General features: G+C 35.6%; 2 protein-coding genes and 1 long non-coding RNA gene across 3 annotated transcripts in view; all 3 read right to left on the bottom strand.

Moving 5' to 3' along the window:
• Window positions 1-27: 27 nt before the first annotated feature.
• dusp6 (dual specificity phosphatase 6) lies at window positions 28-4,315 on the bottom strand. The gene is made up of 3 exons (XM_048158584.1): window positions 3,237-4,315; window positions 2,238-2,672; window positions 28-1,670 (listed from the first exon to the last, which is right to left on the bottom strand). Exons 1-3 carry the CDS (start codon window positions 3,634-3,636, stop codon window positions 1,357-1,359), a joined length of 1,149 nt encoding a protein of 382 aa, XP_048014541.1. The 5' UTR covers window positions 3,637-4,315; the 3' UTR covers window positions 28-1,356.
• A 13,507-nt stretch (window positions 4,316-17,822) lies between these two features.
• LOC125248024 lies at window positions 17,823-19,437 on the bottom strand. Its single transcript, XR_007180220.1, has 2 exons — window positions 18,697-19,437; window positions 17,823-18,626 (listed from the first exon to the last, which is right to left on the bottom strand). It is a non-coding gene; the product is annotated as an uncharacterized LOC125248024 (long non-coding RNA).
• Window positions 19,438-22,258: 2,821 nt separating this feature from the next.
• Window positions 22,259-23,586, bottom strand: part of poc1b (POC1 centriolar protein B) — a 48,232-nt gene continuing 46,904 nt past the window's right edge. Inside the window, exon 13 of the mRNA XM_048157775.1 lies at window positions 22,259-23,414. The gene's annotated coding sequence lies outside the window, so the exon portion shown is untranslated. The remainder of the gene's footprint in view (window positions 23,415-23,586) is intronic.

Here is a 23,586-nt window from a genome sequence, read left to right on the forward strand (position 1 = left end):
TGAGGAAAGAAAACAGAGAGACGTAAATACATTTGAATAGACAAAATAGCAATTTATTAATAACTTATTTCTTTACATTCGTAACATTGGGGGGATATTGGTTTTGTAAAACAGCCCCTCCCCCCAATCAGGCCTTCGCTTTGAGGGACAACAAAACACTCCTGAAAACCATCACTTTTCTCACAAAAAAGAAAAAGAAAAAAAAAAGCATGTCACAGAACTTCCCTGAACAGGAGACACAAAATGTTCTCCCAGCTTTGTCAACACAGACCTCAAATCCTTGCGCACAAAAAAAAAAAAACAGCATTACTTGCTTCAACCCTCCATTGTCCCCAGAAAAGTTACAAAAAACGAGTAGTATAAAGGCGTATGGGTCCTAAATGAGCATGCATTTGAAACCCCACCGCATAGCATTCGAGGAATGCCTCGTACAAGTACAAGTTCGGATGACCCCTCTGAACGTGCAAGTTCGTATGGCCAGGTTCACTAAAAAAGGTGAAAAGAAGTGTATGGGGAACTGCTCTGAAAAGTTACCGCACAATAACACTTATGTACAGAACTAAGGCAAGAGAATGACGACTTTGATTCGTGATGGTGGTTAAAAGGCTGAGAAAGGCGGAATCGATCCGTAAAGCAAAACTGTAAATATATTATACATATACACATTGATGATCTTGCAAAAACCTGTTAAAATTTTTGGCATTTAACTCTTCGATAAAGATAATATTGATCGATATTCAGTTTTTTTTACATAAAGAGGACGAAAAGGAGAAGAAAAATCTACAGCCGTTTCTTAAAAACAGGTGTATTCTAACTACGGCAAGGCTTACCGACATCTTAATATACACATGTATAAATGTTTCAAAAATTTCTCCACGCAAATAAGTTGGAGTACAGTACACTCTGCCATCATTACCGAAGGGAAGTCTCATCCCAAAAACAGGCAAGTCTTCATTGAAGACAAGAAGAACACACCTAGAAAATGTCAAGGTGCAAGTGCTAAACAAAACAAATGAGTATTTGTCATTGTTCAGTTCCAGTCAAGTCTCTTTGGCACACCAGCCCCAATACATTGGACGTTCTTTCCATTTGGACAGTCTTTCCATGCTTGAATATGTATGGATACGTATATATATATATATATATATATGAAACAAACTACTTTAAAGAGTCATGGAGATATAGAGTCACATGATCTCTCTCCGTTAAACAGCAGCGTAGAAGCTCTGGGCACACCGCATGGCCCATCAGTGGCTACTCTGGTCGGCTGTCGTCTCAAGCCAACGTCAATAACGTCAGGAATCCCTCGACAAAAATGAAACTTATGTTTCGCTCAGTTGGAGTCAAGGCGGGTTCTCACGTGGACTCTAGAGGGTCCAACTGAAAAACGTTGTGATTGGTTGGCGTGGTGAAGTACAAAGGTTGGGTTGGAGCCACCACGCGGTTGTCGCACGGGCTCTTGAGGCCCAACGTGCGCTCAAAGTCCAAGAGCTGGCCCATGAAGTTGAAGTTGGGCGAGATGTTGGACTTCTTCATCTTGACAATGTCATACGCGTCGTTCATGGACAGGTTGAGCTTCTGCATGAGGTACGCCACCGTCACAGTTACTGAACGGCTGATACCGGCGAGGCAATGAACGAGCACGCCGCACTTCTGTCCGCGGGCCTCATCTGAGGAGAAGAAAAGACCAGATGATTAGTTATCTGTGTGCAACTGACTTATGAATATGCAATTGTACATAAGCCTGGCTGTCAGAATTCATTACGGTCCCTGCATTGACAAAAGGGGCCTCATTCAGCGGGATTTCTAGTGCATGACTGAAAACAACTCGCCCATTTTCTCAGGGAATGTGACATGGAAATGGGCTATTAAGGTTAATCAAATGATCCTTCCGCTCGCCAGGTTACTTGACAATGGTACCATTTGGGCGTGTAAATGTAGAAGTCATGGAAGCACCCTGTCAAGGCTAACAGGATGTCAACACTGCCCTGTAAATGGTCCTCATTGTGTGGCGAAACATTGCTCTGTCCTAGATTACTTTCAATGCGGCTTGCTTCCTTCCTGTTGAGCTCAAATTACTGCCTCCCCCCTCCATCTCCTGTTTCATCATAAGCCTTTGTGTCACTACCGCGGGATACGTTACTATGCAAACAATAAAAAACGGTGCCATCCCTTTGGCAATCAAAACAGGGACTGAATGAAAAGCAAATTAAAATGACAATAATTGTGTTTCTTACCAATAAAGCTGATGGCTTCTGGGAAAAACTGAGAGAGATTCTGGCTCCAGTGATCGGAGATGGGAATCTGCTTGTACTTAAACTCCCCAGCATTCTCGAACATGTTGGGAAGATTAGGGGTCACGTTCAAGATGTACTTGATGCCAAACTCCTCCAGGATATCCAGGTTCGTGGAGTCCTTTGCACAGCCCAGATACAGATGCGGCAGGATCTCCACGGGGAACGAGGGCTGGGGGTTGGACAGAGGGCTGCCGTCCGAGTCGGTAGCGCTGCTTGGGTCTCGGTCAATGTCTGACTCAATGTCTGAGGAGTCAGAGCTGATCCGGAGTCCTCCAAGACCCAAGACCTGGGAGGTCGGTGAACTGCTGCTGGAGGAACCATCGAGGTTCGTCTCGCACATGGTGGGAAAATCGGTTTGAAATTTGCTGAAGCCACCTGTAAAGTTCAAAATTAGAAAAACCGTTTAACATGTATTCCTTAAAACCAATGAGAACTCAAGTAGTGACTATTATCTTTTTCTGTTTCACTAGTAGCCATTCATTCGACACTAGTACTCTTTATTTACTTGCTTACTAGTAACTATTTGAACATTTACATCCCACTAGTTTAAAACAGTACCTATAGTCTGTATTCCTATTGTTACTAGTAATATTTTCAATCAAACTAGTACTATTTTTAATTCAACTATAAAGTAGCCAACTTCAACTAGTGGAATATGAAATGTGACATTCACTAGTAGGCCATATTTCAGTATACATACTATTTGTTAGTATAAACAACAGATTTTTATAGAAATAAATGTTAAAATATGAAATTTGCTTGGAGCACCAATGGAATAGATAACAACGGATGAGACAAGTACTAGTGACTAGATTAATAGATACTAGTTACATATAAATAAATGTGAAATACACTCGCTTATTACTTGTAAGTAATTCATAAATAAATAAATACTAGTAACATAAAACAAATACTAAAATGCTATGGAAATGAACGTACCCTCAAGATAGAAAGCTTTGTAGCCCTCGTCCTTCATTCTCCTCAGCAGTAAACCCAACACGGATCCGCCGTCGATGTTTTCATTCCACTCTCGGCTGTATTCGTCGTACAACACGATAGTGTCCGTCTTGCACCTCCGCGCGAACCTTTCCCTGTCTTCCCCGTTGGAAAGCAGAGACTTGATGGGCAGGTTGCCCTTCTTGAGTCGCCGGAGCATGAGGCTCGGGATGGCCACGTTAATGGCCGTTTCGACGTGCGACGATTCGTAGAGCTCTTGCGCTCGGCAGTCCATAACGAGCAAACAGTCCCTGCGCGTCTCCAGCTGCTCCTTCAGCCACTCTACCGTCTTGCTTATAGCCATGACCGAATCGAACTGCACGGGTTTGAACTTATCGAGCATTAGTGAAATAAGGTACGGTACCGTGAGACCTTAAACTGCGGAAAAGACGCGCTGCAAGAGGCCGTGGACGTCTCAGGCCTGGAGCATTGAGATTCTCACGTCAAAGTCTTTTCTGCACCGTCGAGATGATTAAAAAATCCTCGGGTTTTCCTTCGAGAGTCAAGCGCAGACTCGCTCTACTTCAACCCCATTCATGCAACTGTGTGCATTTATCAATGACTCACACTAGCCAGTGAGTGCGCGAGCCACAGTCACTGACGTTGTCTTCCTGTTATATAACCTCTCTTCTCTCGCCGTCGATTTTTCGCACGAATCGATCTAGATATCCAGGCGAATATCGTTTGCAGACGAGTCGCGAAAAGCAAAACGCTTTATTTCCCTTCGTTATTTATCCCGGAGAATGCAACGCTGCGCTCTTCTAGTCCTAGATGTGCTCTCTGTCTCAGCGAGCTAGTGAATGGATACAAGCGCGAGGCGTTTCAATGGATACATTATGTCAGCCAGCCAATCAGGAGGCGCCGAGCTATCGTCGCCGTGGAAACGGGGCCGGATGGAACAGACTGTGTTGATGAATTGTTAATAAGTTTGTCATTCACAAAAACGGAAAGGAATTTCCGCTCCGGATCAGCGGAGTGCAAACAAACAGTAAATAGGCACTGCACGGGAAGGAAGGAGGAGTGCGAGTGTATTTGGTGAGGGGTCTATATACCTAATGCTCAGGTTACACACTTGAACTCCGTTTAGCCGCATTTCAGTGTCGTCCAGCTGCTGTTTGCAGGTCGGATTGTGGAGTCTAGTACGTAGTCTAGTACGTAACGAAGTGAACGTATTTCATATGTGCTTAAAATAAGTCGTTTTTAATTTCAAATGCTCACTGTGAATAAAAGTTACGTCAAAATGATTAAAGGATTAGTTCACTTTTCAAATTAAAATTTCCTGATAATTTACTCACCCCCATGTCATCCAAGATGTTCATGTCCTTCTTTCATCAGTCGAAAAGAAATGAAGGTTTTTGAGGAAAACATTCCAGGATTTTTCTCCATATAGTGGACTTCAGTGGAGCCCAAATGGTTGTAGGTCAAAATTAGTTTCAGTGCAGCTTCAAATGGCTTTAAATGATACCAGACGAGGAATAAGGGTCTTATCTAGCGAAACCATCGCTCATTTTCTAAAAAAAAAAAATTAAATTTTTGTATGTTTTAACCATAAATGCTCTTTTCTTCTTCTTCTCTATTAGAATTCCGTCAGTGTAGACACTGCTAAGTGTATTACTGCCCTCCACAGGTTAAAGTTTGAACTAATTGTTATATACTTGCACTAGCATATTGTATATGACAATTTAGTTCAAACTTTAACCCGTGGAGGGCAGTAATACACTTATAAGCATCTACACTGCTGTAATTCTAATAGAGAAGAAGAAGAGAGCTTCAAGATAAGCATTTATGGTTAAAACATTTAAAAACTGTGAGCGATTATTTCGCTAGATAAGACCCTTATTCCTCGTCTGGGATCATTTAAAGCTCTTTGAAGCTGCACTGAAACTAATTTTGACCGTCAACCATTTGGGCTCCATTGAAGTCCGGAGAATAATCCTGGAATGTTTTCATCAGAAACCTTAATTTCTTTTCGACTGAAGAAAGAAAGACATGAACATCTTGGATGACATGGGGGTGAGTAAATTAGTTCACTTTCAAATTAAAATTTCCTGATAATCTTTTAACACACATGGCTAAAATAGAACAACATTGCATAAATAAACATGCTTTAGCTTTATTTTTTTCCATTCAGTTACTAATATGAAAGTATGATTATATCAGACAAAAGCGCACGTTTTGATTAATTGCCTGTGTCAATTGCTTAATCCGAATTCAATGAGCGCGAATAATCGCCCCAATAAACACATAAATAGGGCCATCAAAATAGTTTAACACCAGATGCGAATTGCGAGTTTCTCCTCACCTCCTACAGTCATTTCCTACACTGAACCTATAATGTCATCTTGTGTGTACCATGTGTGCAAGCTTTGAAAAAATCACTCACAAATCCTTCAACAGCTGCACCGGATTCCTGCGCCCACATTAAACCAGATGTCTTTGAAAATATTTTTACATGTCAATTTTATAATTGCTAAGGTTCATTTGAATTGCATACTGATAAATACAGCGCTAGTAGGCTATTTTAAAAGGTCAGGTTGGGTCTCTGGTGCTCACAAATTCTGAAGCTTGAAAACAAGAGGCTAAATGTTAGCCATTTGCATGAAGTAGGTGAGTTTTTGTTTACAGGGACAGTGGTGTAGCTATAAATGAATCCAATATGTTAAAGCAATAATATTAATGAAGTATGTGTTCACTTTGGTCTAAATGAATGTGGTAGTCCAGGTCAGGGGGACCTGATTAACATGCTGTCAGACATCCTGTCTCCTGTGTCATTTGGCAGTGAATTGCTCATTAATTGTCCATCAAGGCTTTCTCTCATCATTCACATGCACAGAAGTCACATGGGCCAAAGGTGTGTTCAGTTTCACCCCGCTTAACATATAAAACAAGACACAGCACTGAGATAATGGCCATTATCCTGTAGCTTGTGGAGATCCTTCTGGGGAGGCTGAATTGTATTATCATTGTAATCCACTTTGGCTGCTTTACTGTCCATCTGGATGAGCTTTTGTCTTTGGGAGTCATGTTCCCTCCACTTTCCACAATGTTAAATCTTATAAATCACAGATTCTTTGAATTGTCAGTAGTTTTACAATAAAACAAAATAAATAAAAATAAATAAAACTTGATATGAATCACTGAGATTACAAGAATGCTCTTCGCAGATATACTATCATTTCAGTTACTGTTTATTTGCTAAAATAAAATAAAAAAATACACAATTTATATATATATAAAACATAATAATGAAATTGATAATAATAAATATAGTAATATATTAACCCTAATATAAAAATATTACCTAAAAACAAAATGGCTGCTGCATACAAAATATAAAGAAAATATATATTTTTTTTAAATAGAAGAGGCAAATACATAGATGAATAATTTTATTTATTTTAACAAAAATTCAATAATAAAACATGTTAACAAAATTGTAAAATAAATAAATAAATAGAGACAGATCATGTATAGTTTAATAATAATTAGATTTTTAATAAAAAAAATGGCTGCTGCATACAAAAAAATATAAAGAATAGAATATTTTTTGAAAAAATGGAAGAGACAGATTAATAATCATTTTATTTGTTCATTTTAACAAAAATGTAAAAATTACATTAATAAAACTTAATAAAACATAAAATAAATAAATAATTAAATAAACTGAGACATATGTATAGTTTAATAATACTATTAATACTAAGTTTAATAATTAGATTTTTAATAAAAAAAAAAAAATATATATATATATATATATATATATAATAATATATATAAATATATATATATATATATATATATATATATATATATATATATATATATATAGTTAGCACATAACTAAGCATAATGGCTGCTGCATACAAAAAATATAAAGAATAGAATATTTTGTGAAAAAAAAAAATTGGAAGAGACAGGATTTATTAAAGCGTAAATGAATATCTCTGAATATGTTTTATGAGTTAATCCAAAATCATGGAATCATTTTCGCTTGTATGTACTCAGTATGTATATACGACTGACAGAATAAATAAGAACACTTATTTTGAGAATTGCCTGATAAATTATTAGACACTTTATTGTATGATCTGTCAAGTTTGTCAACAACAAATGGTGCTTTTTAAAACATTTTATTAGAATCAGCTGCTTCATCATTTATGCAAAACCATATAGCAGACTCTAGTTAAAGTCAACCTTTACACAGACACATGCAGGTCATCCGGCTCCGGCAAGCGGCTTGCAAACAGATAACAGCTCAGTTCTTCCTGCTATTATCACAGTGCCGATGATATCTTGTGTGTCAGAAGCAAGCGCAGCAGAAAATAGCCCTGTGGTTGGAACATCCGAAAGTCTTGAACTTTGCAGGTATTTTCATTTAGCCAAATGCACGTTACAAACCATTTGTAGTCTTGTATAAAAAAAATTTTGTATTCAAATACATTCAAATACCTTTAGGGAAATGTTTGGGATAGCGTGTATGTATGTAGACTTGTGGTTTGGGGGTGGGGGGGTGGGGGGGTGATGTGACAGTTCTTTGTCCCCCTTCCTCAGTTCCTGGGTGGGGCTGGATGTTTTGTAAGTTTCTGCTGCTCACCAGGCCCACTAGCCTGTGAGGTTTAGACAATGCCGGCTCCGCTTTTATCTGCCGACTCCATCGGCCCGGGTCTCTGTTGACCCCCCTCACGGTGCTCTTGGGATGAAAGGTCAATCTGATTGTGTTGTGAATCACCAGGGTTTCTCTTTTCTTAAACTAACTGCTGCCCTCACCTCCCCTTTTCACCTATGATACAGTGCCACTTCCTGCTCTCGTGATGTTTACTTCCTCTCTCACTGTTGACTTACTATTGTACCTCTTTGTGTGCCAATTTCTTCTGGGGGTTGGTGCACTTTCACAAACAGCAGACCTGCAAATAATGTGTGTAAAGAAGGCTGTTTGAGAGGTTAAAAGAAGGTGACAAAAGTCATTTAAAGTGATTGTTCAAATATTTAGTGCAAACATACAGTGCAAAATCTGACAGTTGAGATAAAGTGTTGTTCTCAGTAAAAACACACACACACACACACACACACACACACACACACACACACATACAAATATATGTGTGTGTGTATTTTTCTTGAGAACAACACCTTATCTCAACTGTCAGATTTTGCACTGTATATATACACACACATGAATGTATTTGCTCTGAAATGGATTAAAACTTAAAAAGTAAATTGACATCGAAGACATTTGGATTCAAAAACATTAAAGGGGACCTATAATGCCCCTTTTACATGACATCATATAAGTCTCTGGTGTCCTCTGAATGTGTCTGTGACGTTTTTCTGTGTGTCCCTTTAAATGCAAATGAGCTGCTGCTCCCAGCCACTTTCCAGTAAAGGGCAGAGCTTTAACAGCTCACGCTTCGGTTGCTCAACAATAACAAAACTGGAGAATCTCACGCAGCCAAAATGACGATGTTCAGCCTTTCATTGTTCAAACCGGAGTCGGACACTGATTGAGAGACTCAGGAACTTTTAGAATGCAACTGGTTAGTGGATACATTTATGTAGTTGCTGTGGAGTTGATTCAACTCATCGACTAGCATGTGCCGTCGCCTTAATGTTTTGTGCAAATCCAGCGTTGAATTGACCCTCATTTGTGAAGCAGTCCGGCGTAAAATGACGGCATGGTAACAACACTCTACTACAACAACTCTTCCTCTTCTCTAAAGCAGCCCAACATGGCCGTACCCCCTTTGTTGTGTGTTCCTGGGGGGAGGGTTTATGTAAATTTTGGGGTTTGTGATGTCACCAACCCAGGAAGAAGCTTGTTGTAGTCCCGACCAGCTGTTTGTTGTAGTCCTTAAACCAGGGGTGTCAAACATACGGCCCACAAAGGTGTCCAATCCAGCCCGTGGGATGATTTGAATTATTATGTAGATATAGTCAACTGGTCATCCAAACATATTTAGGTTTATTTTAGTCATTCTTTATTCCGGCTTTGCAAACAAAGTGCTTTGTAATAATTTCCCAAAATTTAATTTGTGTGGAAATATTTACGATATCTGTGAAAAGGATGTTAATACAGGGACACGCTGAATATGGACACAAAGAGGAGAACAGACGCGCCAGCAGAGTAAATACTGCACCATGCACAAGCTCACTGTTCGCGAAAAATAGGAAGAATAATATAAATATTAAAGTGGATTTGATATGAATGTATCTCTGAAGGGAACTGTCTTCAGAAAAGTTTTGATGGCTTCTCCTTTTATCTCCATAACAAAGACTATAGCATAACACAAGACGTGTCACTCGTATTGTTTTGAATGGGAGAAAGTGTAACGCGCAATATGGCGGAATAAGTCCCGCCTTCTAAATAAGAGCCAATCGCCGACTGGTAAAGTCATCGCGTCACTTCAGCAGCCGTTAGAAGCACTGGTTTCTATAGAAACAGTCAGACGCGAGCCTCTGAAACATGGCAGAAGAGATGCGCATTTAGGTCTGCGCATGCGCATTAGCTTGATCCAGCCTAAAAAATACAGTTTTTTGTCATGATTCGAGCGTTTGGATAAAACATTTATAAGACATCTGTTGTCAGATTTCATTGGTGATTTCAAATATGAAATTTAATCGTAAGGTTGTTGAACAGTTTTGGAGAATTTGATGTTTCCCCATTCAAACAGATAGGGCATGATGCCCAGGATGCCCGAGAGGCGTTTCAAAGATGGCCGCCGAGTGAAATGACTTGTCTTAAAGGGACTTTGCTCCATAATGCAGTACTGCTTTGTGTATAGCTGTAACCATGGAAACGCTATATCACTACTGTTCCATAAGCGCCACCTACTGTCAGAGAGTGAATTTGCATCTTCATTCAGTCCGTCTACTGATTTTGTTTTGTGCAGGTGTCTTATGTAGCATAATTTCATAAAAAAAAAGTCAGACCATGCCGTTTTTGCTGTTAATCTTAAAATTATACAATAATGTGCATAACATCTTTGTTGGTATTGTTATAAAAATGCAGTGTTTGCCTCTAATATAAAAAAGATACACATATTTTTTGAACAAATAAACAACAAATAAATTTGCTTAAAAAAAAAAAAAAATCCACAACCAGTATCAGAATTGACCATTTTGCTTCAAAAAAAATTGGAATTGGCCAAGAAAACTCAAAATAGGTGCATCACTAATAATAAAAAAATAAAAAAAAAAAAAAGCATTATTTTAAAAATCTAACAGTTTTTCACTGTAAAAACAAATGCATTTTTAAGGAGCAGTGTACTAGTTTTCTTGCAAATTAATTTGTTGTTTATATGGTTAATATTAATGCAACTTTCAGCGCACTAAAGTTTTTTTTTTTAATTTATTTTTTTTAATTCGGCCCGCACATGGTTATTTTTTTCCAATCCGGCCCTCAACCTAAAATCAAAGACTATAGCATAACACAAGAGGTGTCACTCGTATTGTTTTGAATGGGAGAAAGTGTAATGCGCAATATGGCGGAATAAGTCCCGCCTTCTAAATAAGAGCCAATCGCCGACTGGTAAAGTCATCGCGTCACTTCAGCGGCCGTTAGAATCACCGGTTTAGAAACAGAAACAGTCAGACTCGCGCCTCCGAAGAGAGACGCATTTAGGTCTGCGCATGCGCATTAGCTTGATCCAGCCTGAAAAATACTTTTTTTTTTGTCATGATTCGAGCGTTTAGAAACTAAATTTATGAGTCGGTTGTTGTTAGATTTCATTGGTGATTTCAAATATGAAATTTAATTGTAAGGTTGGTGAACAGTTTTGGAGAATTTGATGTTTCCCCATTCAAAGAGATTGCATGATGCCCAGGATGCCCGAGAGGCGTTTCAAAGATGGCCGCCGAGTGAAATGACTTGTCTTAAAGGGACTTTGCTAAAATGAGTTTGACACCCCTGCCTTAAACAGAAAATTCTTTAAAAGAAAATATCTCCCTTTGCATTGAACTTTGAGTGTCGTAACTTTGCAGATGTTGTTTATGCTCAAACAGCAACATTACACACTAACTAAAGTTAAAAAAGTTAAATCATAATTTTATACAAACCTTCTCTTAGGACAGTTCTTAGGACAATTTTGATTAACTTTTTCGATCCACTTCAAATGTTGACTACTGTATAAACCCATAAACCTAATTTTATACGAATCCTTGTGAATATATTGTGGATACTAATCCTATGAGACACGTCTTAATGCAGCTTTTTCTAGTAATTTTATCATCGTCTTCTGTCTGTTTGAAAAGCACTTGTTTGAACTCTTAGCAGGACAATAAATGGGTTTGCCTTAGGCTGAGAGGAGGGACATATTAAAGGACACTCCTGGGAATCTAATAGAGGTTTCAAGGCTGGGCTGGTTTTAGTTGCGCACAATAATGCACTCTCTGAATCAAAACAGGAAGCAGAGCCACGAGGGTCTCTCCAGAGAACCACAGTAAACAAACGGCCACTGTGGGCCTCCAACAGCAACAAACAGGAAGTGCTGATGAGAAATTGCTCAGATTATCCCATGTTAAGAAGTCATCAACAAACTATAAAGTCAGCTTTCACTCTGATTGATTTGCCTTCCAGTACATTATTCATGTGATTTAAGGCACAGACATTCAGCCATGTGACTGTAAAGATGTCCAGGACACATTATCGATACAACTATAAAACAATTATCACCCCAGGACATGTCTCGTCACACCAGCCTTAAACACAAAAGCCCTTTGTGATTCACATTAACACCCTTAAAGATATTGAAGTCTGAAATTCCACTTTTAGAAATAGTCCATTAAAATTGCAATTATGTCTAATTGTTTCCTCAACTGCAGGCACTTTTGACCATGTGTGAGGAGAAAAGAAACAGTTTTAGTCAGTTTAATTGGTCCATTAACAATGTCCAAAACTTTAAGATTAAAAGTCTGGGTCTGGGACAAGAGTAAAACAGTAAAAAGTATCTAAAATAACAGATGAAGGCATTGCAAAAAGTTTCCAAGTATTAATGTGACCTCCTCATAACGAAAGGAAAAAAGTTGAAATGTGTTAGTTTTAATAAATATCAACCCCTGGGATGTAAAAGTGGCCAAAAGTTGAAGAAACACCCATAAACATTCTCTCAAGTCATCCTTCCCACCGCAGGCCTTTTCCTCCAGCGAGAGAGAGAATGTTCTTATTTCAACACATTCTTGATGAATGAATCGTTGAGGCCCAAAGCTGTTGAGAAAGACCCTTCTGCAAGGCGTCATTCCAGACCCAGCTGTTTTCCTCAACCCCTTCAACAGAGGTCCTGCAGATCCTGAAATATGACAGGAATTTGTAAACAGAGGCAGACAGGGGGCCCCGGGGTATCCTGGGTAATAGCGAAGAGAGGGGAGGGTAATTGAAGGAGAGCAGGATGAAGGTTATTATGTGTTTGTATGGCAACTGAGGAGTTGATGGCGTGTAATTACAGTGCTGGCTGAGAGGGGAACACTTTACATCCTCTTGCAAGTCCCGGCAGCGACCCACTGGTCTGTGCCGAGACGTAATGGAAAGGCAAATTGCGGAGTAATAGTGGAATGTGTTTATTCTGTCCTTTAACTTCCAGTATATCTGCACCTCTATGCTTTGTTCTGTTAACATTGTAGGCCATAATGACTGCAAACGTACTCGTATGAATTCTGCAGTGGCTGGTCTAGCAGATACATGAACATTTTCAAAAAATCTAATAGTCTTACACCAGCCATGCAACTGCCATTGAGATGAAGGCAGTGGATAGTTTTCTTTGTATATTATAGACCCCATTGGTTTACATATAAACAAGAAATAATATAAATTGAACTCAACATCAGTATGCAAACTTTTTTACTTACAGACGTTTTGGCCCCAACATTTGCCAATGTATGAAATGTAAAGGTTTTTAATTATTAAAATTATTATACGTTTTGTATATTAAAATACTATTATATAAATTTAATTTAATATATATTTAAATTTAATATATTTTATATAAATCTTTTTATTTATAGTCATCTTAGCCTCAAATATTATATATATCATTGTATAATATAATTTAAATGTCACATATTAAGTTATTAGACATTTTAGCCTCACTAAATTTGCCAGTGTATGAAATGTCAAATATCGAAAGATTTTTAATAAATATTTTTCCTGATATGTATGTATATGTGTGTGCGTTTATATATGTAAATATCATTATATAAAATGAAATATATTAATTTTAGCCTCACTAAATTTGCCAATGTATGAAATGTCAAATATCTAAAGCTTTTTTAATAAATATTTTTCCTGATATATATGTATATATGTGTGTTTATATATATGTAAATATCATTATATAAAATGAAATATATTAATTTTAGCCTCACTAAATTTGCCAATGTATGAAATGTCAAATATCGAAAGATTTTTTAATAAATATTTTTCCTGATATATATGTATGTATATATGTGTGTTTATATATATGTAAATATCATTATATAAAATGAAATATATTAATTTTAGCCTTACTAAATTTGCCAACATATGAAATGTCAAATATCTAAAGCTTTTTTAATAAATATTTTTCCTGATATATATGTATGTATATATGTGTGTTTATATATATGTAAATATCATTATATAAAATGAAATATATTAATTTTAGCCTCACTAAATTTGCCAATGTATGAAATGTCAAATATCGAAAGATTTTTTAATAAATATTTTTCCTGATATATGTAATATGTATGTATATATGTGTGCATGTTATATAAATATATATGTAAATATCATTATATAAAATGAAATATATTAATTTTAGCCTTACTAAATTTGCCAACATATGAAATGTCAAATATCTAAAGCTTTTTTAATAATTTTTCCTGATATATGTAATATGTATGAATATATGTGTGTGTGTTATATAAATATATATGTAAATATCATTATATAAAATGAAATATATTAATTTTAGCCTTACTAAATTTGCCAACATATGAAATGTCAAATATCTAAAGCTTTTTTAATAATTTTTCCTGATATATGTAATATGTATGTATATATGTGTGTGTGTTATATAAATATATATATGTAAATATTATATAAAATGAAATATATTAATTTTAGCCTCACTAAATTTGCCAACATATGAAATGTCAAATATCGAAAGATTTTTAATAAATATTTTTCCTGATATATATGTATGTATATATGTGTTTATATATATGTAAATATCATTATATAAAATGAAATATATTAATTTTAGCCTTACTAAATTTGCCAACATATGAAATGTCAAATATCGAAAGATTTTTAATAAATATTTTTCCTGATATATATGTATGTATATATGTTTATATATATATATATATATATATATATATATATATATGTAAATATCATTATATAAAATGAAATATATTAATTTTAGCCTCACTAAATTTGCCAACATATGAAATGTCAAATATCTAAAGCTTTTTTAATAATTTTTCCTGATATATGTAATATGTATGAATATATGTGTGTTATATAAATATATATGTAAATATCATTATATAAAATGAAATATATTAATTTTAGCCTTACTAAATTTGCCAATGTATGAAATGTCAAATATCTAAAGCTTTTTTTAAATAATTTTTCCTGATATATGTAATATGTATGTATATATGTGTGTGTGTTATATAAATATATATGTAAATATCATTATATAAAATGAAATATATTAATTTTAGCCTCACTAAATTTGCCAACATATGAAATGTCAAATATTGAAAGCTTTTTTAATAAATATTTTTCCTGATATATGTAATATGTATGTGTATATGTGTGTGTGTTATATAAATATATATACGTAAATATCATTATATAAAATTAAATTAATTTTAGCCTCACTAAATTTGCCAGTGTTTTTATTCAATAAATATTTTTCCAGATATTTCTTATATAACAAATAATAAAAATAGCTAAGATCATGTATGATGATTGTCTTAAGTACGTACTCTTGCTGTTTAATTTGTTTAAACAGTGGCAAAATTAATCTCTGCTATCAGCGAGTGTTCTCTCCCGTCCTCTCTAACAAGAATTATACAAAAGTGGCAGGATTCATATTCAGCCTCGCTTCACAAAGACATAAAAGCTGCTTGGAAAATGGCTCATATAAGGCCAGACCACCCACCAAGGCTGAGTGTTCATCCAACACATGCCCATTTTTAGCCAGGTAAGTCAGACCCAAAGCGTTGCGTCACCCCTCGAAGAGTTTCAACAGTTCCTCAAGCAAGACGGCAGGGCTATTCTGGATAGAGCCGCTGGAGACGGTCGATAGGCTGGGAGCTGGAGTGGTACGCCACCCCACTAGCATATTCACAGCATCTCTTTTATCCCTCTTTGAGGGGAGTCGCTCACAAAGGTCACGCTATACGAAGGTGCGAGGATCCAAAAAGCAGCCCTGCTCCATAATAATATCTGAGGTACTTTGCTCCAAGACCACCCACAAGGTTATGGCCAGTCCCGCTGCCTCAGTGGGAACATTGTTTCCCCTCTTTGGAGAAAATCAGATATTTCGTTTAACCAGATCAAGACGTCCTGAAACAATTACTCAAGTGCCATTCAAATTCTCTCACGGGCAATCAAGACAAATGATCAGAAAATCTTAAGGGGCTGCAGTCCCACTCGGTTTAGTGCCCTACAAAGTGAAGTGCATTAAGGGTTAATGCAAACGGAGAAGGTGGCACCCATTGCGTTCTTGGTCTGGCACGCTGGTCTGCCCATATTTAATGCCCAGACTAAACAAGTCCTCAACTTAAATACAAGAGTGTTGAATCTCTCAGTTGGGTTTACACTTGGTTGTCTCATTCCAAACTGCATTATTCACTTCTTAGTTGAGTTTAAGGCAAGACACCGCAGGTGAATAGGATAAAAAGATTTAGAAACAGATATCACCAAACTTCCCAGGTTGACTGATTACACTAAAGAGATAGTTCACCCAAAAATGAAAATCCTGTCTCACCCTCAAGAAGTATGATGTCGAAGTCGATGGCTTCCGTCAACTGTTTGGTTACTGACTTTCTTCAAAATATCTACTTTTGTGTTCAGCAGAAGATATTCAGTGCATGAAAAAACAGTGTTTTTGCCTGTAGTGCAAATAATTTTATTATATCTCATAGCTGTGACTATTTCACTCATATTTGCAATGCAATTTCTCATTATTTGGACATTTGAACTATAATCCATCTGCTAGATTTGTAAAGCCTAGCTGTACGGCGTTCATTCAAGAGCTTCTGGATGCTAGCAAACAGCGCACTTGAAGGAAAACAGAAGCTGCGATAATTACAGAGTCTGAGGTCGGGTGTGCCCCCACCAGCTGCGGATGTCCGTGCCGCTAGTCAAAATCACTGTCAGCATGTGAGTATGTTAAAGTTGGCATGGTCTGGCAGATGTAGGTTTAACAAGAGGAAAAGAGCAGATGCAACCGAATCATTTCCACCATCTCATTTTCACAACCTGTAAAAGTGTGTGAAAGGAAAAGGGTGAGATATTGCAAGTTATCTTTGTATTTTCACTTCAGCAAATCTAGCAGGAAACACAATTCGCACATTGTTTTCCTCTTATACATATTCAAAAAAAGAACAGTGGATCCACACATTGGAAATGGATTTCTTTACCATTATTAAACTCAAATACATTTTGTGTAATGGAAACATGAACTAAATAAACCCTATTTACAATTTTGAAATGTATGATTTAGTTTGAATTCGCACAATGTGATTCATATAGAAATGTATGGTCCACCCCTAAACCTAACTGTCAGTGGGACATAAGCAGATTGTACAAAAACGAATGAATATCATCGTAAAAAGTCATACGAAAGTTTACCAAAATGTAAAATAGTTGCGAATTGCCATATGTTACGTAAAATGTAAATTCAAGATGGGAAGCACAGGAATGAGGAGAATTGTTACCATGCTAACATTTGCACAGCAATATACAGTATAAGATAACTAGCATAAATGCTAACTCCCAAAATAGCAGCATAACATTATCACCATGAACCAAATAAAGTATGAGCATCTTGAAACAAGCTCAAATGAATGACCTGCAGTTAACTATTAGCTAGCTGGCATTAGCATATATTAGCATGCCAAATATAACTTTTTTTTTTTTTTTTTTACAACACACAAATTAGGTTCTTAAAAGCAATTTGCACAGCAACATAAAGTAGGCTATAAATTAGCATAATGCTAACTCCCAAAACAGAAATATAACAGAACATAAAGCATAACATTCATGAAACCGATAAATCCTATAAAGTTTAATCATTTAAAATAGCTCAAATGAATCACCTGCAGTTAACTATTAGCTTGTTTAGCATTAACGTATATTAGCATGTCAAATATAACAGTTTTTACAACATATTATGTAAATTGTAGGTGGGAAGCACACAAATGTGGTTTTCTTACCATGCTAACAATTTGCACTGCAATATAAAGTATAAACTAGCATAATGCTAACTCCCAAAACAGAAACATAACATTAAGCATAACATTCTCAACACGAAACCGATAAATCTTTTACAGTTTAATCATTTAAAAAAAGCTCAAATGAATCACCTGCAGTTAACTATTAGCTTAGATAGCATTAGCGTATATTAGCATGCCAAATATAACAGTTTTTACAACATATTATGTAACAATATACAGTATAATCTAACTAGCATAATGTTATCTCCCAAAATGGCAAGATAACAGAACATTAAGCAATAACATTCTCAACATGAAACCAATAAAGTTTAGGCATGTGGAACCAACTCTTGCAGTTAACTACTAGCTTAGCAATAGCACAGAGTAACATGCTAAATATAGCTTTTTTTACCACATAAAATGTAAAATGTAGGCGGACATGTTACCATGTTAATGTTTGCAGAGTATAATATAACTAGCATAATACTAACTCCCAAAAGGGCAACATAATCCCCTGCCTGTTTTTAGCTATGTTAAATTAACGTACATGTACTCCCAATTTGTACATGTAGCTTTGAAAAAATGTTCAAGAAGTTATTTGAGCAAGGGCGATTTATAAACAGTAGTGATTCAACTTAGCATACTTAGCAGTAGCTCAGATTCACCTCACATCTCATGTCAAATTCAACCACAAAAGCTAAAGAGCCTAACCATATAAACAGACATAAACATCCTTCCAGTTAATCTGACTGTGAGATCGCAGCGGCGAGACAGATCTGATACAGACAGCATACATCCCACGCCAGCCTGACGTACTCTTGCCAGCTTGTTGGATAAAGGTTTGCGTACGAAACACTGTCATCCCATCATCCAGGCGGGCTGCCAGCGTGGTCTCGTGCGCAACAGCATCTTAAAAGATTAGGAAATGCTTCTTAACCTGCTTAACACAAAACTACCTTTGGCAGAAACACAAACTCACCTGACCAAATGTGACAACCACTTCCACAAAAGATCATTGCAGGCAAAAGTGTTAGTGAAAGCGTTACTGTCTATAAGAAATGTCACTAACAAGAGTCCCCCAGTTCAAAGATTTTTCTAGTGGGTTAGTACAATATGTATGTCAACAACAGTGCTGGATGCTAATATGAATTTGTAGCTTGTCAAGCTACAAGCTAATCATGATTGTAAATAATTATAGTGAAGCTATTTGAGTGAAACGCAGACAAACATTAGCTAGCTAGCTAGCTAGCTAGCAAACTAGCTATGGGGAACATATCTTCTTAAATGTGTACAATATAATTTAACATTTAATAAAAACAATGAAGTTGACAAATACATTAGCTGTTGAACTACTGAAAATCTTCACCAAACAAAGTCACTAACGTAACTAAACGAAGTTACTCAATTGGGCTACAATAACAATGAAATTATGATGCTAACTGAACATATACATATTAGTTGCATTCTGATTGACAGGGTCTCTATGCAGTGTTCACTACTTCCTACTCCCCGAGCACGGATATCTGTTGAAGTTCACTTCACTTGACAAAATGCAGGAATATCCAGTCAAACAAAGAACATGTTCGCTCCCTTCGGATTTAAGAAGAAATACCCTGTGAAGTGCACTTCGTAAGGCACTTATAGTTAAAGGGTTAGTTCACCCAAAAAAGAAAATAATGTCATTTATTACTCACCCTCATGCCGTTCTACACCCGTAAGACCTTCATTCATCTTCGGAACACAAATTAAGATATTTTAGTTGAAATCCGATGACTCAGTGAGGCCTCCATAGGGAGCAATGACATTTCCTCTCTCAAGATCCATTAATGTACTAAAAACATATTTAAATCAGTTCATGTGAGTACAGTGGCTCAATATTAATATTATAAAGCGACGAGAATATTTTTGGTGTGCAAAAAAAAAACAAAATAACGACTTATTTAGTGATGGCCGATTTCAAAACACTGCTTCAGGAAGCTTCGGAGCTTTATGAATCAGTGTATCGAATCATGATTCGGATCGCGTGTCAAACCGCCAAACTGCTGAAATCACGTGACTTTGGTGCTCCGAACCGCTGATTCATAATGCTGATTCATAACGCTCTGATGCTTCCTGAAGCAGCGTTATGAAAATCGGCCAAAAATATTCTCGTCGCTTTATAATATTAATATTGAACCACTGTACTCACATGAACTGATTTAAATATGTTTTTAGTACATTAATGGATCTTGAGAGAGGAAACGTCATTGCTGGTAGGCCTCACGGAGCCATCGGATTTCAACAAAAATATCTTAATTTGTGTTCTGAAGATGAACGAAGGTCTTACGGCTGTAGAACGACATGAGGGTGAGTAATAAATGACATTATTTTCATTTTTGGGTGAACTAACCCTTTAAATAGAATGCAAACACTTTTTTAGTATAGTGCAAAGTACGAGAACAACCCATAGACATCAAGATGATGCTAATTGCTAAGTCCATAACAATTATGAATTATGGAATTAGCAATTAGCATCATCTTGATATCTATGGGATGTTCTTGTATACTTTGCAATCACTTTTTTACAAATCATTTCTGACATTTACCACTATATGAATTAAATCATTTGGCTTTGCTTTATCAGTTAACATGGTGGACAGCAGGACATTAGCATGCAGCCCCTGCAAAAGCAAAAACTGACTCCAGCGCTGAGAGGGTTTACACCAGATGCAATTACTTCCTAGCTTCTTTCACTAGCTCATCCTCTTTTCTTGCCCTCCTCCTCTCTATCCTCTCCGTTCTGGGAGAGGGCTAGGTGACAGATGGGTTTGGGACATCCGGCCGAGTGTCGGGACTTAGGGAAGCGGCTAATCTAAAACAAAAACAGCAGTTGGCAGGTACCACCCCCTCAGCCGAAGACAAGCTGAGTGATTAGAAGAGTTGAGAATGGTCGAGAGCACCTGGAGAGGATTACAGACAGGGAGAGACACACACACAAAGCGTTCTGTTCTCTAGGGCACTGCTTTGTTGGCACTTTTTGGGATTAGCAGGGCCTTCCCATAACACACCTGGACATTAGTGTGGGATGGATGGCGACTATTTGCTTACATAAAAGAAGACATGACATAAGTGGACTAAGCGTGTATTATCCTACTAGTCATAAAAAAATGAGGTAACCGAGACACACACAGTCATTTATGCTGCATCTAATAATACGCAGTAGGTTAAGACAATTAGTGCGCAATTTATGAAACCAGAGACTGATTAATTTAATGGAATGTGACCAATTGCAGAGAACACAAACAAATTATGAAGACTTAAGCTACACCTATCAAGGATTACGTGACAAAGAAATTATATAATTTTAATATAATACAGGAGTGAGTCTCACGAAAACTGAAATACCCATTTTATATTTCACCCCAAAAACAAAAGGAAAATAAATAATTAAATTATATTTAATAATAAATTAAAATTTATTATTATTATTTAAAAAGCGATAATTGAATGTACATTTATTTAAAATTACATTTCTTTATATAATGAATATAATTAATTATTGTATTAAAATTCATTATTATTAAATGATTAGTTTATAAAATATATTTTTATAATTATATAATAATTTTAATGGATTAGTGGCGTGACAAAGAAAGTATATAATTTTAATATATTAATACAGGAGTGAGTCTCACGAAAACTGAAATACACATTTCATATTTCACCCCAAAACAAAAGGAAAATAAATAATTAAATTACATTTAATAATAAATTAAAATTTATTATTATTATTATTTAAAAAGCAATAATTTAATGTACATTTATTTAAAATTATATTTCTTTATATAATGAATATAATTAATTATTGTATTAAAATTCATTATTATTAAATGATTAGTTTATAAAATATATTTTTATAATTATATAATAATTTTAATGGATTAGTGGTGTGACAAAGAAATTAAATAATTTTAATATATTAATACAGGAGTGAGTCTCACGAAAACTGAAATACCCATTTCATATTTCACCCCAAAAACAAAAGGAAAATAAATAATTAAATTATATTTAATAATAAATTAAAATTTACATTAAAAAATAAATTATATTTAAAAAGCAATAATTTAATGTATATTTGTTTAAAATTATATTTCAATTTATATAATGAATAATAATTAATTATTGTATTAAAATTCATTATTATTAAATGATTAGTTTACAAAATATATTTTTATAATTATAATAATTTTATTGGATTACTGGCATGACAAAGAAATTAAATAATTTTAATATATTAATACAGTCTCACGAAAACTGAAATACCCATTTCATATTTCACTCCAAAAACAAAATGTTAAATTATATTTAAAAAATAATAATTTAAATGTAAATTTATTTAAAATTATATTTCAGTTTTTATAATTAATTATTGTATTATTATTATGATTAGTTTATAAAATATATATTTATAATTATATAACAATTTTGTTTAAAAAATATTATTAAAATTCAAATTATATTAAAATGTATGTATTAAAATGATATCCCATATAAAGAAAATTTAGCTTATTTGTTGCATTGTGACAATTTTCTTGACAGTTACTCTATCTTTCCACATCTAAATTGTAGATTTAGTATGTTTTAGATAACCACTTATTCATGAGATTATTATTCCACAGAGATATATATAAAAAAAGTTGATAAACCCAAAAATGTGTGTCCACATTTGCTTCAGAGTGCTCTCCTAAGCACAAAAGGCTCTTGGAGTTCAGAGCAGGAGCCTAACTTGACCTAACTTTCTCAACAAGCTGAAGTGAAACTCTGTCATGCAGCCAATCCAATCAGGCCAGATTGAAAGCTGAGCCACGGAGGACAATGAGTCTCACCGCCACATACACTCCTTAAGGATGTATTGACAAACAATGCAGGTTCATTCAGACCCAGTCCACCCGGCTAGAGACTCAAAAAACAAGAGAGGGCGTAGAGAAGGAAGATTACACAGATGTCTCTACCTGCCAGCTCTCTGTCAGGAGGCATCAAGGGAATAGGCTGAAAGTAGTCTTGCTTAAGGAAAAGCCATCAGGATTGAGATGCGGAGATGGAGTCTGGATGTACGAGTGGCACATGACTGGACAGGCACATGGACACTCGAGCAGACAAACTCTGTCCTACACATAAGAACATACGCATTACGCATACGCTGGCTTTGTAACAAATAAAGACCGGGGCTAGTTGTCACACTTTTTACTGAATAATTTAGTAAATAAATAACATATGCAATTTATAGTGAGGACAAAAACAACCATTATCCCAATATTATTTTTTTTATGATTTGTCAGTCTAATCTCATTAGTATTTATAGGCATTCATATATAACGTTTACAATAAATATGCTGAAACATACCATATGCAAATCTACTAGTAATACCTAGTATTACTAATGAGATCACGTTGGATAGGGATATAATTAAAAATGATATTTTCCCACAGGAAGTTCTGTTTCTCTTTTCATTTGTACAGTACAAAGTAAATACATTTTGACAAGGTCAGATTTCTCAAACAGGTTGTGGGGAGACAGGACGGATGTTCTAGATTTTGCAATGACCCCTGGCAGCACCTCTTTCCAGTTAAAGGACCGGTCCCATATGTGGAAGGTGGGAAGTTCCGTACGTCCTTATCAGCAGCAGGGACAGCCTGTTCCCACATTTCCTCCTCCAGCTGAATGGACGCAAGAAAGAAAAAAACAGATATCTATGAAAACCGGAAGCTCATGACTTTACAGGAAAATGGCCCTTTTCTAGACTTTGTGAAATGTAAGCATAACAAAGAATATAGGCTAGTTTCAGATGTGAGAGGAAATTGTAGAGACAGAATCCATGTTTGGAAAATC

This window comes from Megalobrama amblycephala, linkage group LG15 (genome assembly GCF_018812025.1).
Source record: "Megalobrama amblycephala isolate DHTTF-2021 linkage group LG15, ASM1881202v1, whole genome shotgun sequence".
NCBI classification, from domain to species: domain Eukaryota; kingdom Metazoa; phylum Chordata; class Actinopteri; order Cypriniformes; family Xenocyprididae; genus Megalobrama; species Megalobrama amblycephala.

What these genes read in the sequence shown, in the direction of transcription:
- dusp6 (XM_048158584.1), bottom strand. Translation starts at nt 3,636, where the DNA reads ATGCTCGATAAGTTCAAACCCGTGCAGTTCGATTCGGTCATGGCTATA. An exon ending in CAAAGCTTTCTATCTTGAGG is followed by an intron (nt 2,673 to 3,236) that starts GTACGTTCATTT and finishes TGAACTTTACAG; the next exon opens with GTGGCTTCAGCAAATTTCAA. An exon ending in AGAAGCCATCAGCTTTATTG is followed by an intron (nt 1,671 to 2,237) that starts GTAAGAAACACA and finishes TCTTCTCCTCAG; the next exon opens with ATGAGGCCCGCGGACAGAAG.